We start from the raw sequence: 12170 nt of genomic DNA on the forward strand, positions 1-12170 counted from the left end.
TTTGTAAAACTATGCATTTCTTGAAAAAAAAATTATTAAGAAATATTTAAATATGTTTAGAAAACAAATTTATCAAAATATAGATGCAAACACCAAAAGGGGAGCAAAACGGTTTAAGGGTGCAAATTGAAATCATATGGGAAAACACATAACGAATACAAAACGTATACGAAAACAGGAAACGTCATCGAGAGAAATACCAATCTTGTATACAGATTGAGATCAATATAATTTTATTTGAAATAGTTCTTTGTGTTACAAAATTCTTTGTTATTTTCTAGTGACTATCTTGTCTTATGCTTTAACATAGTATATGCGAACGAAACTTCATAAAAAAGATTTAAATAAGTTTATAAGGTACATATGGAAGAGGAGATAGCACTGGAGGTTGAGCATTCGGTGGCAGAGGCTTAGCATAGGGTGCTTGAGGTTTAGCTGGAGGTGGAGGTTTACATGGTGCCAAAGGTTCTTCATCAAAACCACATTTGATATCAATGGAAACAATGTAACTAATCACATCAGCAAATTGACAATACGCGGTTAGGAATTTCTTCGTAGATGAAGAAGTGATGTTGATGTGTTCCATCACGATATCATGAGAACCCACTACTTTGTCACAATCTAGCTTTATGGCAATGTCATCAGCACATGTCCCTTCGAAGTATTTAAATGTCACATTGCTCACTTTTACAGTAGCCGCCTACAGGATTCAAAACATGTGTATTATGTATTATTCAAAAAATTAAATAACTCTACAAAAAACAGATCTAAGAAAAGTGAATGTCTGGTTGTCCAAAAAAAAAAAAAAGTGAATGTCTAATTTCATATGCATAAAGGTTTCAAAATACTAAGGTTAAGAAGCACAATTCATAATTACTTTTAAAAATGTCAACAATTGTGGGATTAGTTATACACAAATTTGGTTTACGAAAATTGTAAGATGTAAATTGCTAGTTCTAGTTAAAGTAAAAAGATTTACATTTTAGGTTTGGATTCTCTATTTTATATTTAGGATATAATTTTAAAGGGTTATGATTTAGTATTTGAGGTTTAGAGTTTAGGATATAGTCATTTTATATATTCAAAAGGGGTATTTTTGAAAATAGACACCACAAAAAGATATTTTTGAAAAATGATATATAAAAATATATAAAAAAGAGTATTTTTGAAAATATGAGGTTATTTAATAAGTTTTACAGTCCAAGTCTTGATTCTTGCCCCGTTATGAGTTCCATTGAAGCTACAATGTCTTACTTTCACATTCTCGACGGTATCATTTTCCCCACCTCTCCCCAAACTTCCAATACTGTAAATGTTTTTCTCAAAACGAAATACACAATTTAATATTCAAGTTAACTTTGATACAAAACTTTGCAAAATTACAGTGAATCTTATAAAAAAGAAACACAATGGAAGGAGAAGACATCATTGTAGGAAAGCAATCTAATGTATTCCAAACACATAATAATTATTAATTAGACATATTTATAGTCCCATATATTAAAAACCAACCAAATATCTTTGGATGCTACTTCGTTAGTATCTTCATGGAATTTTTTGTTGAACACTATCTTCATAGATATGCAAATGGTAAAGAAGTGCAAAATGCACCACCCTTGATCAAGGTGGATTCACCCCTGGGTTCAAGTGACATTTAGGAAAGGACTATATAAAAGGTTCTTGTCCTTCACCTAAGGAGATGTACGGACCCAGCTAGGTCTAAAACCTATCGATAATTCAAGAAAGAAAAATCTATGATTGTAACACTGTTTTTGGAAAGTACCTGAATATATTAGGAGATACACAAGGACCTTGAAATAATCGTGGTTGTATGATAGATTTTCGTTGGCATGTATTACAAGAGATGTTGGCGCCTTGTTATACATACGAATCGTTATTGTTATCATGACATGATGAGTACTCCGATTATTTCAGAAATTATGTAGCTGTTTTTCAAAATGGCTAATTAAATTGTTGACCATAAAAAAAGTTGTTAAATCCCAAAATCCAAAATTTAACAATAAGTTACATGAACATTTATTATGTCGGTATAGGATAGTATGTTCTTATATACTCCATAAACATCTTTTAGAAAAAGAGGGCCCTGCAGAATAGTTTATGGAAGAGGAGACAATGCCCGAGGTTGATGATCCTGATTTGTATAACAGTCGACATGGATGTTGACAAATGAACTACGCACATCGGCGAATTTACAGTATGCGGTGAGATTTTTTTCCGGGGATGAAGATGTGATGTTGATGTGTTCCATCCTGATGTTATGACAACTTTCAGTACTTTCACAGTTTAGCTTTATCGCAATTTCACTTGCGCTGGTCCCTTCAAAGTATCTAAATGTTACGTTGTTCAATCCCACTGCATTTCCCTATAAGATTCGTAATATATTATTTATTTGCATTCAATAAGAAATGAACTTTTAAATAAAATTTTTGATGAATTCTGGTCATTACGATCCTATATGATATACATCTTGTTTAGTCCATTAAAATAATTAAAGACTATAGATCTTCATATTCGATTAAAAATGATTGTAAATTTTGAATTTACCTTTAAACTACAGTCAGTGTAATTTTGATCGATGATGATGGGGAATCTAGCATCGGTTAATGTTATATTTTCATACAAAATATTTTTGACCAACCCTTGTCCTCCCTATTAAATTATGGATGATTCATGATGTATATTTTATTAAAGAAATAAAATATTTTGCTAGCAACAAAAAAAATGGAAAAGTAAAAAACTTACTTGCCAAGTTTTGATTCTTGCACCATTTTGAGTTCCCGTGAAGCTGCAGTTTCTTACGGTCACGTTTTGGACTATGTCATCCGTCTCAAATTTCCCAAACTCCCAATACTGCATTTTGTTTTAGGTTAAGACACAATAAACTATTTTAATTTCAATAGCAAGTTAGATAATTGATTCGACAAAAATAGAATAATTTAGTTCGATGCATTAATGAATTCAAATGTCTAATGTGCGTTTATATATAATCTACAAAACCTGATACCGTGACCCGGACCACATGCCACACGAGTAATGTTGATATCGGAAGAACCAGCATGTCCACCAATAATTGCAACACAGTCATCACCTAACATATAAGAAACACATCACATAGAGAAATTTTAGCATATTTTACAAAATTTAATCCATATTTAAACACAATATGATATATAATTCAAACTGAAGGAATAGTAAAAGATTACCAGTTTGGATAATGGAGTCTAAGATTTTAACTTTTTGTGACGTACAAATATCGATGCCATCGGTGTTTGGACTGTGTTCGGGTGCGCTTATATTAAGATTTGATAAAGTTGCATTTTTGCACTTATAGATTGAAATGTGATTCCTTGGACTATTCATATGAGTCAGTCCATTATATATAATGTCAGCGCAGGACACAAAACTAATTGTCTGTAGATACAAAAGCGTAATAAGTTATCGATATAGAAAAACATACTTAAGTGTAGAAGTTAATAGGTGTTGGTAAATGACTTACAGCGGGTCGTCTAGAGAGACCAACAGATGGCCACCAAGCTTCCCCATGGGGGTGAAGCACACCAGAGCCGTTGAGGACGAGACCTTGTACATTCTTGAAACATAACCAACACTTACTGTTTTCTGTGTTTTCCCAATTATTCGGCTTTGCTGGCGCTTCAATTTTCCCATCAATCTTGTTGAAATGAAAGAATAAAAAAAGGATTATACATGCATGTGAATCGTATCTTATCTACATGAGCCACCAAGTGTTTGTTCGTTACGTTCAGTGATCTATCTAATTAATCATTAATATAAACATCTTTAATTAATAACTTGTTAAGATAAACATGTTTTTTTAGGAGAAAAAAAAGTTTTCTTTTTGCAAGTGTCGATCTTCGTATAAATCACTTGAATTTTAACAACTTTGAAGTACGTATGTACCTGAATATGGATGTTAGAAGATACGCATGGACCTTTAAAACGTAGTGATTGTAAAGTGTAATTTTCGTTCTTTTGTATCACTAACGCTGACCCGTTACACGACGCTTCGCCTTTGCATAACTCTTTCCATGCTTTTTGAAACGCCTTTACAAGAATGATAGTATAAGTTTAATAATATTTCTTTTATAATTCTTTTAATAATTTAACTTATATATATCGGCTTTAAGAAAACAATTTACTTGAGAATAATCAACGTCTGTGTCGTCGCTTATAAAATCTTTGATGCTAAGAATCCTCCGGCCTTCTCCGTATACCAAATAGTACGATAATACAATTATTATCACCGAAAACAACGTTTTCTTCATCATTGTAAAAAAACAATTAGAAGGTGTAGAGAGGAAATCAATTGAGAGAGGTCACTATTTTACTCTTGATTTGAAGATGTATCTATGTTTGAGTTGAAATTTGAGAGTCACAATACTTATTAATCCCATCATGTATTTATATGAAGTCTAAGAGAGATATAGATGCCACGTTCTCAACACAAATCTCATATCATTTAAATTACAATGGCTGATCAAATTCAATTTCATATCTCTGAAACAGCTTTAGCTTTCAATATAAGATTTAAATAATTTTAATTAATCTATATGTAGAACCTGGAAACAGATTATTGAAATAAATATTTTAAATTAATCCCATTATTACTTTAAACAGGCTGTCACAGAGATATATTTGCATTCAATTAACTTAAACTATCATTAAAATCAGAATACTAAGCTTTTATTTCACATTTAAAATATACTTAAAACATCTAATTCGTTCAACAAACAAACAAATGCTAAACATCTGAGTAAGAACAAATCTATATCTGTTTACTGTTTAGAATACACTTCTAGTTTGCCAAAAAAATAAAAGAATAAACTTCTAAAGTAAACGTTATAATATCACATATTACATTAAGTAAAACAATATGGAATTGTATTTGAAAAAATAACTTCGTTTACTAATTACCACACTATATGATTGATTTTATTAAATCCTACCAAAAAAAAATTTCAGTGATTTTATTAACTGAAAAAATAAGAATGATCTAGTTGGCAGCTGCTGCTGCTAAAAGATCGTCCCATGTGACTAACTTTTCTCTGGGTTTGTTTCTCTCACTCCCCATTTGTTTTTCCTTGGCATCAACCTTCTCCCACCCACTAAAATCTACCTTCTTCACCTCTCTCTTCTCCAGCAATTGCATCAGTCCTTTGCTTCCTTCTTTTGAGCTCGTAAAAACACCTTCTTCTATGTCTTCGCTTATGCTACCAACCTGCAACAAACACATTTTTTGTCTCCCAGTTAACGAACATCAGTTTTCTGTTCAGGGTGGAGAAGTGTAATGCTTACCGTTTCCTCAGCACAGTATAGGTTTGTGGCAATTATGCCAACTGGTCCTCTTTTGAGCCATCCACATACGTATAAGCCCCGCTCAGTTTGTGATAAGCCTTCTACCGGTTGACTAACCACTCGACCTCTTACATTTGGGACCACACCTTGAAACATGCAATTGGGGAACACAAAAAGTTAGAAGAACTAAAAAAAACTTTTCTCATAAACATATTAATCAGACCACACTTCTATACTATACCACCTTTCTTGTGATCAAAGGGTAAACCGTTGATTGGAACCGACTTGTAACCAATGGCCTTCAGCACCAAACTGCACAATTGGATATGCTTTCATTTGATTTTTTATGATTATTGGTATAACTATTACAACAGAAATATACTGAGGAGTGAGGACCTTTCATTGAAAAGCATATTACCTGCAGTTAAGATCCTCAAACTCTCCGGTACCAACTGCAAGTTGTTTTCCGCTTCCAGCACCTACAAGTTACAAGAGTTATGGATGAATTATTAGCTAAATACACTATTGTATCCAAGGAAATCACCATTCCATTTTTAGTGTCTCCAATAGCAGCTAATAAATCGACGGAAGAACCACAGGATATGCCAAAAGATTCACTTAGAGGTGCACTTACTTTCAAGAATGGTTTTTTCCAAGTTTACACCGGAAACGTGGCCCTTCCTTTCATTCGACTCTAAAAACCGGTCAGGTTGGCGGAAGAAAACAAAGTGCAGCTCTCGTTGATCAGGGTCTGATTCAGATGTTCCTGCTGCTGCTGCAGCCTTGGACAGTAATTCATAAATCCTCTTTCTGATTCTACTATTTTTCATTTCTTCCTTCGAAAATAAAAAGAAGAGCGTCAACAAAAGGTTTGTCGAGTATCAACAATTTCACTAAAATGTAAATAACAGAGTTCAGCCTTACTTTAATTGAAAAGCAGTAACACAAGTACCTCATCAGCAGGAGTTACACTCAAGTCAGTCTCCTTTATTCGAATATGCATGTTCTTAATCCCTGCATTATAAAAATATATGCGTTTAAATTCATATCAATGAAAAATAACAACGGTCAATGGACAACAAAGCATTAAAGATGCAGGTAACGAAAAGATAGGAAGATCTTGAAAAGAAGTCATAGAAATCAGAGACTTTACGTTATGTCATTATCCCACAAAAAAACTGAGAAGGTCAAGACCAGCATATTATAAAACCCGCACACAATTGATTTTCTTATATTGTTTCTTCTTCAACATTTTTATGGGATCTATTAAAAGGAATCAAAAGCTCAGTATATGATTCAAATATGAATGATACCAAGAACTTCTCGAAGCTCTTTAGCAGTTAATGCTGCTTGAACTGGCCCCCGTCTTCCAACGAGAAACACCTTCCTGACCACATTACAACTTTGTATCAGGGACTATAGTTGGTTGTCAACTATACGAAAGATGGAATAGGACAAGAATCAACTAGTTAAGTGGTTAAATCATAAATGGACCTTATAGAGCTTTCTTCCAGCGCAGATAAAGCATGCCTAGCAATATCAGTTGACGCCAACTCTGTTGTCGGTCTTAAGAGAATCCGAGCAACATCTAGAGCTACATTACCCTACGATTTGAAGGATCATATGTCAGTCAGAGAGGTCTTGAGAAATGTATTTACTGAAAACTGTTGGCATCAAACTGTTATTGCTTTATAACATTGTTTCTGGAAACTGTGAGAAGTCTGAAATTCTAGAATGTGAGACCTGCCAAGTAGAATTATCTGAATCTTTAAAATTTAAGACGTTTTTGGCAAAAGGAGGATCGCAAACCATAATTAGAGTACCTGGCCAAGAATGACAGCTGTGTCGGAACTTGTCAAGTCAGGTTTCAAACTGCTGTAGTCGGGATGCCCATTATACCACCAGACGAATTCTCTTGCAGAGTATATGCCACTCAAAGTCTACCAAAGTCAACTTTTTAACATCAGAACGGATATCCAACAAGTATAAGCAACCAAAGTCCACCAACTTATGTCAAAACACACATTTAAACACCTAATTCCGCAACATAAAAAAAAATTGTAATGGACATACCTCACCTGGAATGCCAAGATCTTTGTCACTTTCAGCACCATATGCAAGTACAACCTAAACAAAACATGATTATATATGTTAAATGATTAATCTTTCCTTTAGTTCCTACGAATACATTTGAGCTAATAAGTTGCTTATAAGAATCATACTTACAACGTGATACAAATCCCGTAGCTCAGAAAGCAATAAATCCGATCCAAGCTTTACATTCCCATAGAAAGAGCAACGTTCGTGTTGTGCAACTCGTGAGAACTGATTAATAGCAATCTGTAGAAAGCATTGTGGTTGAGATTAAGCTCAATGGAAGAACATCCTAATCTCTCTCTCTCTCTCTCTCTCTCTGTGTCTAAACAAGATTAAGCTAATCAGTTGTGGTGGTTACCTTAGTTTCAGGATGATCAGGCGCAACACCGGAGCGAACAAGTCCGAAAGGTGTGGGCAACCGATCGATAATATCAATGCGTGCTCCTTCATGCGCCTTCAACAACTAAAAAAAAAAAAAACAGCCATCATCAAAAATCACGAGTTAAGAGTCGTTAATTTCAGAATGATGTTCAAACGAGAGAAGAAGAAGTTAAAACCAACCTTGTCAGCAGTATAGAAACCAGCAGGTCCACTCCCAACGATGCAAACGTGCAGAGGACGGGGAGAAACCGAGGATGAGAAGTATCTAGATACCAAATATCGTGCTAGATATCTTCTACTCATTCTCAGAGACTTCAAAAAAAAAAAACAATTATGCTTAGAGAGATCCAACACAATTCTGTTAATGAGATAGTTGTTGTATACGATTCAATTTTGAAAAAATTTGAGGAAGATGAAGATGAGAAGGATAGGTATCCCACACTTGCTGGGGAAAAAATTGGAAGAAGAAGAAGAAAGAATTTAGGGTTTGTGAACGAATTTGGGGATTTCTAGCTCACTGTGCAGTTCACGTTGACTTTTTTTGGCTTTAGAAGGGCGTTCGTTGACCTTTTCCCTTATCTTGGTAAGTTTTGAGTACATAGGCTACGACCTGGGCGTTTAAAATTTTGTTACTGATTAGATGAAATCTAAGAGCAAAACAACTGATCAACAACATTTAGGGGTCCATAACAATGTGTCACTCTCCTAGCTCCAACTAGTATATAACAAACCCAAGATAATACATGCAATATGGGACAAAGTACTATGAAGAAGTAAATCAATCATGTGTAGTAAGTAATAGGGATATTTAATCTCAATCTATGTTTTCTACGCATCAACTGTATAGATATATCTAACTTCCTTTAAGCTCTGCAAATCTGGCAGCCAAATCTTCATAGTTTGGTAACTTTGGGTGAACGTGCTTAGCTTCACTGGAACGTTCTGGCTGAAACGAGGCTGCACGGGCAAATGTTTTCCTAGGTAATTCAGATGGCTCCGCCCATTGTTCAGGGGGTAGTGAACGTGACCTGACGGGTTGATAAATCATCTCTTCATCAGATTCTCCTTTTTTTAGATGTGTACGTCTGCTTTTGGATTCTTGTTGCGCACCGTTCTTTTCGTAACTTGAAGGCTTCTTACTGTAATGCATGAGAAGTTTATCCATTATCTTTTCCTCACTGTCCTTCTCATCCTCATCAACTAAGACCTGAAGGCCTTTCCTTGAGTTTTCCCTTCTTCCGCTTCTTGTGTGATCATCACCGACTGATTGTACTATGTGTTTTCTTCTACTACTTCGCCGTTTCAGAGATGCATTATCTATGTCATTCCCTTGATGATGACCTCCTTCATTTCCCTTCTCTGCCCCAGAAATATTCTTATCAGTGTCTGGATGATTTCCTTCTTTGCCATCAAAACGAGCCTCAGTGTTGTCTGAAGCTTCAGCTTTTTCATTCCTTCCTTTACTAATAGATTTAACGTACGGAGGTGGAAGGGATTTGTAGAAAGGTGCTTTCATTCTCTCTGTTTCTCGCTCCTCAACTTTCCTTGCTGGATTTGCATGATCATATTCATACCCACCACCATTAACGTTACCACCAGATGGATCTTCTTCCTTGCTCTTTCCCACAAGAACTGCATTTTCTTTACTCTCCCAACCATTACGGTATCTTGAACCTGGATCAATAGATTCCGCTCTCTTTGGCTTGCTACTTGGCTTCGGAGGTCTTGAGGTATTGTCTTCCACTTTCTGATGCGCATGCTCTTCATTTTTCTCATGTTTGTATCCTTGAAAGAAACTCTCTTGTTTAAATCCGATAACTAACTTGCTGTTAGGCTTAAGTTTCTCTGAAGCATTAACCTCTGTTTTCTTATGCGCACCAACTACACCATTTTGATGTCCATTCCCTTGAACATGGTTCTCACGCTTGACCTTCATTACTATAGTGTCACCTTCGTTAAAAATAGGTTGATGTCTTACTCTAGACGGTTCTTGCTTAGATTGTAAATAAGACTCTTTCCTTTCTGGGGCAATAGCCTCGGTTTTCTCACTCTTGACCTTCATCACGATAGTGTCACCTTCGTTAAAAATAGGCTGATGTCTTTCTCTCGCAGGTGCTTGCTTAGGTTGCAAATGAAACTCTTTCCTTTCTGCCTTATTGTCCTTGCTTTCTGATCTGGAGGCGTGGCTAACATTGTCTGACCTTTCTTTAGATGTTAGCCCATGCTGGTTTCCTCTGAGACCATTCTGATAACTTTCTTTATCAGGTCGAAACAAAGGATCTCTTCTTTCTGATGCCTCAGCCTTTTTTCTGTTCAAGCTAAGCCCATTATCAAACTCTTCTCTTTTTGGCAAGGCCATGTTTCTGTCTACAGGCTTGTCTACATGCTTGTACTTGTCGTAAGTGCTTTTTGGGGTCTCCTGTTAATGTGCACAAGAGAAATCATAATTCAATCTATATCCAAATATTTCAGTTAATTGTCCCCTAATACAAATTACTGATGGTCATACCTTTACTGAAGTACTATTCTGTCTCAGAATCCTTTTCTCAAAATCTTTGGAATCCCAACGAATAGAGAACTCCAATGCAACATCTTCCATTAACTTCACTTTCTTCTCCATAGAAAATGGCTTTGATGACATATTCTCAACAAGCTACAAGAGAAACAAGTAAGTGCTTAGTTGTGTATAAGTTTTCCAGATGAGTCTAACTGAGAATTGGGTACACTAGAAAAGCGCTTACCTCTTGGTTAACAAACAATCCAAGTGAATCTGCGTATTTTTCGTGAAACATTTGCCTCAGTTCACGCAGCTCAGGCATCTCAGAAAATCCAGAGGCTGCAAACATTAACGATGACACAGCTTCACGACACTCTTCTGGACATTCCCTGGGAAATAAAAAAAAGACACAAATCAACTAATGAACCAATACATGTTTCCACCTAGAACAAGATACTTCAGTTATTCTTTGAGAATGTTCCACTAAGCCACAGAAGGCAATTCCCATAACTAAGAAAACAGTGACAGTGTGAATAAGAAAATGCCAAAACATGAGGTAATTGACATAAGTCCAAGATCTTTAAAGTATGCTAAGGAACCTGATATTCAATAGAAAAACCTAACACACACTGATGTGGCAGAGAGAATGTTCAGAAAACAACTTCTCATATAGTCAAGAGTATGTTACAACTACTCATGGAATACTTCACAATCCCAAAAAATTAAGAAATCCAAAACCTAAAAAGATTGGCAGAACGATTAACACNAAAAAAAAAAAAAAAAAAAAAGTGGCTAACATGGAAATCACATACATAGTAAAAAGGCATTGAAACTGAAACTTACGGCAACTTTTGCATCGTAGGGAGCTGCTTGTATAAGAAATCACAGGTGTGCTCAACAAAGTCAAGATTCCAGAGATTCCTTAATTCATCAAGAAGCCCTCCAGCCTGTTCCCCATTTAAAAACAAAAAAAAAAAATTCCGAAATCAATTAGTTGAAATCTTAAAAACGAATCAATAAAACAAAAAAACCTTAATTATGCCTAACCCTGCTATAAGCATTGGCGTCATGACCGTTAATGATAAGATCAGCCAAATCCTTCTTGAGAAACTTGATCGTAGCACTCCTCTTCCTCCGAAGAACATCGATCCGATTCTTAGTCAGTTTTATCAGTGGTTTTCTGGTCAAATCAAAAACCACAACCGTTAAAATCGATTTACCCAAACATTAAACGCAAGAAATTAAAAGATAAAGAAGAAGACAAACCCCTTGGGAGCAAAACCACGCCCTAAGATACCATCAAACATCTCCACAACAACGATTGATCAAATCAACATAAAAACCCCAGATTCCGAGAGTTATCACAGCTCGAGATGAGAGAGAGAGAGAGAGCGTATTTATTTCCTTCGGCTCTGTTGGTGGTTCTCTCTCTCTTTATTATTTTTGATTTTGGTATTCAAAAACGAAAGCTCAAAGAATCCGCATCTCAAGCTGTAGAGAACATGGTGGAGGTGGTAATGGTGGAGGTGATTGGTGAACTCTCTCTTCAAAGTGCTTTTTCTCAGATCAATTAAAAGAAACGACTACGTTTTGACTTTTTGTTAATGTTAACGTTACAAAGGGTATTTTGGAGAATTCAATAGTACGTCTTTAAGGGAGGTGTTGACTGTTGAGGAATCAAATCTAATATTTTAGTGGGATTGGTTGGAAATGATCTGGTGCGCGTGGCTCCACCTTAGCTCATTTGCATGGATTCCGTAGACCTGCACCAATTTAATGTAACGAAAGAAATTAATTAATTCACCGACGGGTTTAAATTGTCAAAATGTGAAAAGTGAAAAAAAAAAATCATGTTTTTAAC

The 12170-nt window shown here is 35.4% G+C and overlaps 2 protein-coding genes and 1 pseudogene across 3 annotated transcripts; all 3 read right to left on the bottom strand.

The window, feature by feature from the left end:
• On the bottom strand, nucleotides 341–4310 carry LOC104727619 (annotated as a pseudogene).
• On the bottom strand, nucleotides 4852–8342 carry LOC104721596 (NADPH:adrenodoxin oxidoreductase, mitochondrial). Of its 2 annotated transcripts, XM_019233090.1 has the most exons (14): nucleotides 8253–8342; nucleotides 7993–8124; nucleotides 7790–7894; nucleotides 7561–7674; nucleotides 7408–7461; nucleotides 7158–7274; nucleotides 6829–6938; nucleotides 6648–6721; nucleotides 6287–6348; nucleotides 5969–6170; nucleotides 5753–5813; nucleotides 5579–5646; nucleotides 5335–5480; nucleotides 4852–5257 (listed from the first exon to the last, which is right to left on the bottom strand). In XM_019233090.1, exons 2-14 carry the CDS (start codon nucleotides 8113–8115, stop codon nucleotides 5033–5035), a joined length of 1461 nt encoding a protein of 486 aa, XP_019088635.1. In that variant the 5' UTR covers nucleotides 8116–8124; nucleotides 8253–8342; the 3' UTR covers nucleotides 4852–5032. The 2 variants fall into 2 exon arrangements, with proteins under 2 accessions (XP_019088635.1, XP_019088636.1); XM_019233091.1 differs by having other exon boundaries at nucleotides 7413–7461; nucleotides 7993–8332.
• LOC104721595 (triadin) lies at nucleotides 8461–11872 on the bottom strand. The gene is made up of 6 exons (XM_010439615.2): nucleotides 11576–11872; nucleotides 11357–11489; nucleotides 11153–11256; nucleotides 10554–10698; nucleotides 10322–10465; nucleotides 8461–10231 (listed from the first exon to the last, which is right to left on the bottom strand). The coding sequence occupies exons 1-6, from the start codon at nucleotides 11614–11616 to the stop codon at nucleotides 8666–8668; spliced, it is 2133 nt and encodes a 710-aa protein (XP_010437917.1). The 5' UTR covers nucleotides 11617–11872; the 3' UTR covers nucleotides 8461–8665.

The sequence above is a fragment of the Camelina sativa genome, chromosome 11 (genome assembly GCF_000633955.1).
Source record: "Camelina sativa cultivar DH55 chromosome 11, Cs, whole genome shotgun sequence".
Classification (NCBI taxonomy): Eukaryota; Viridiplantae; Streptophyta; class Magnoliopsida; order Brassicales; family Brassicaceae; genus Camelina; species Camelina sativa.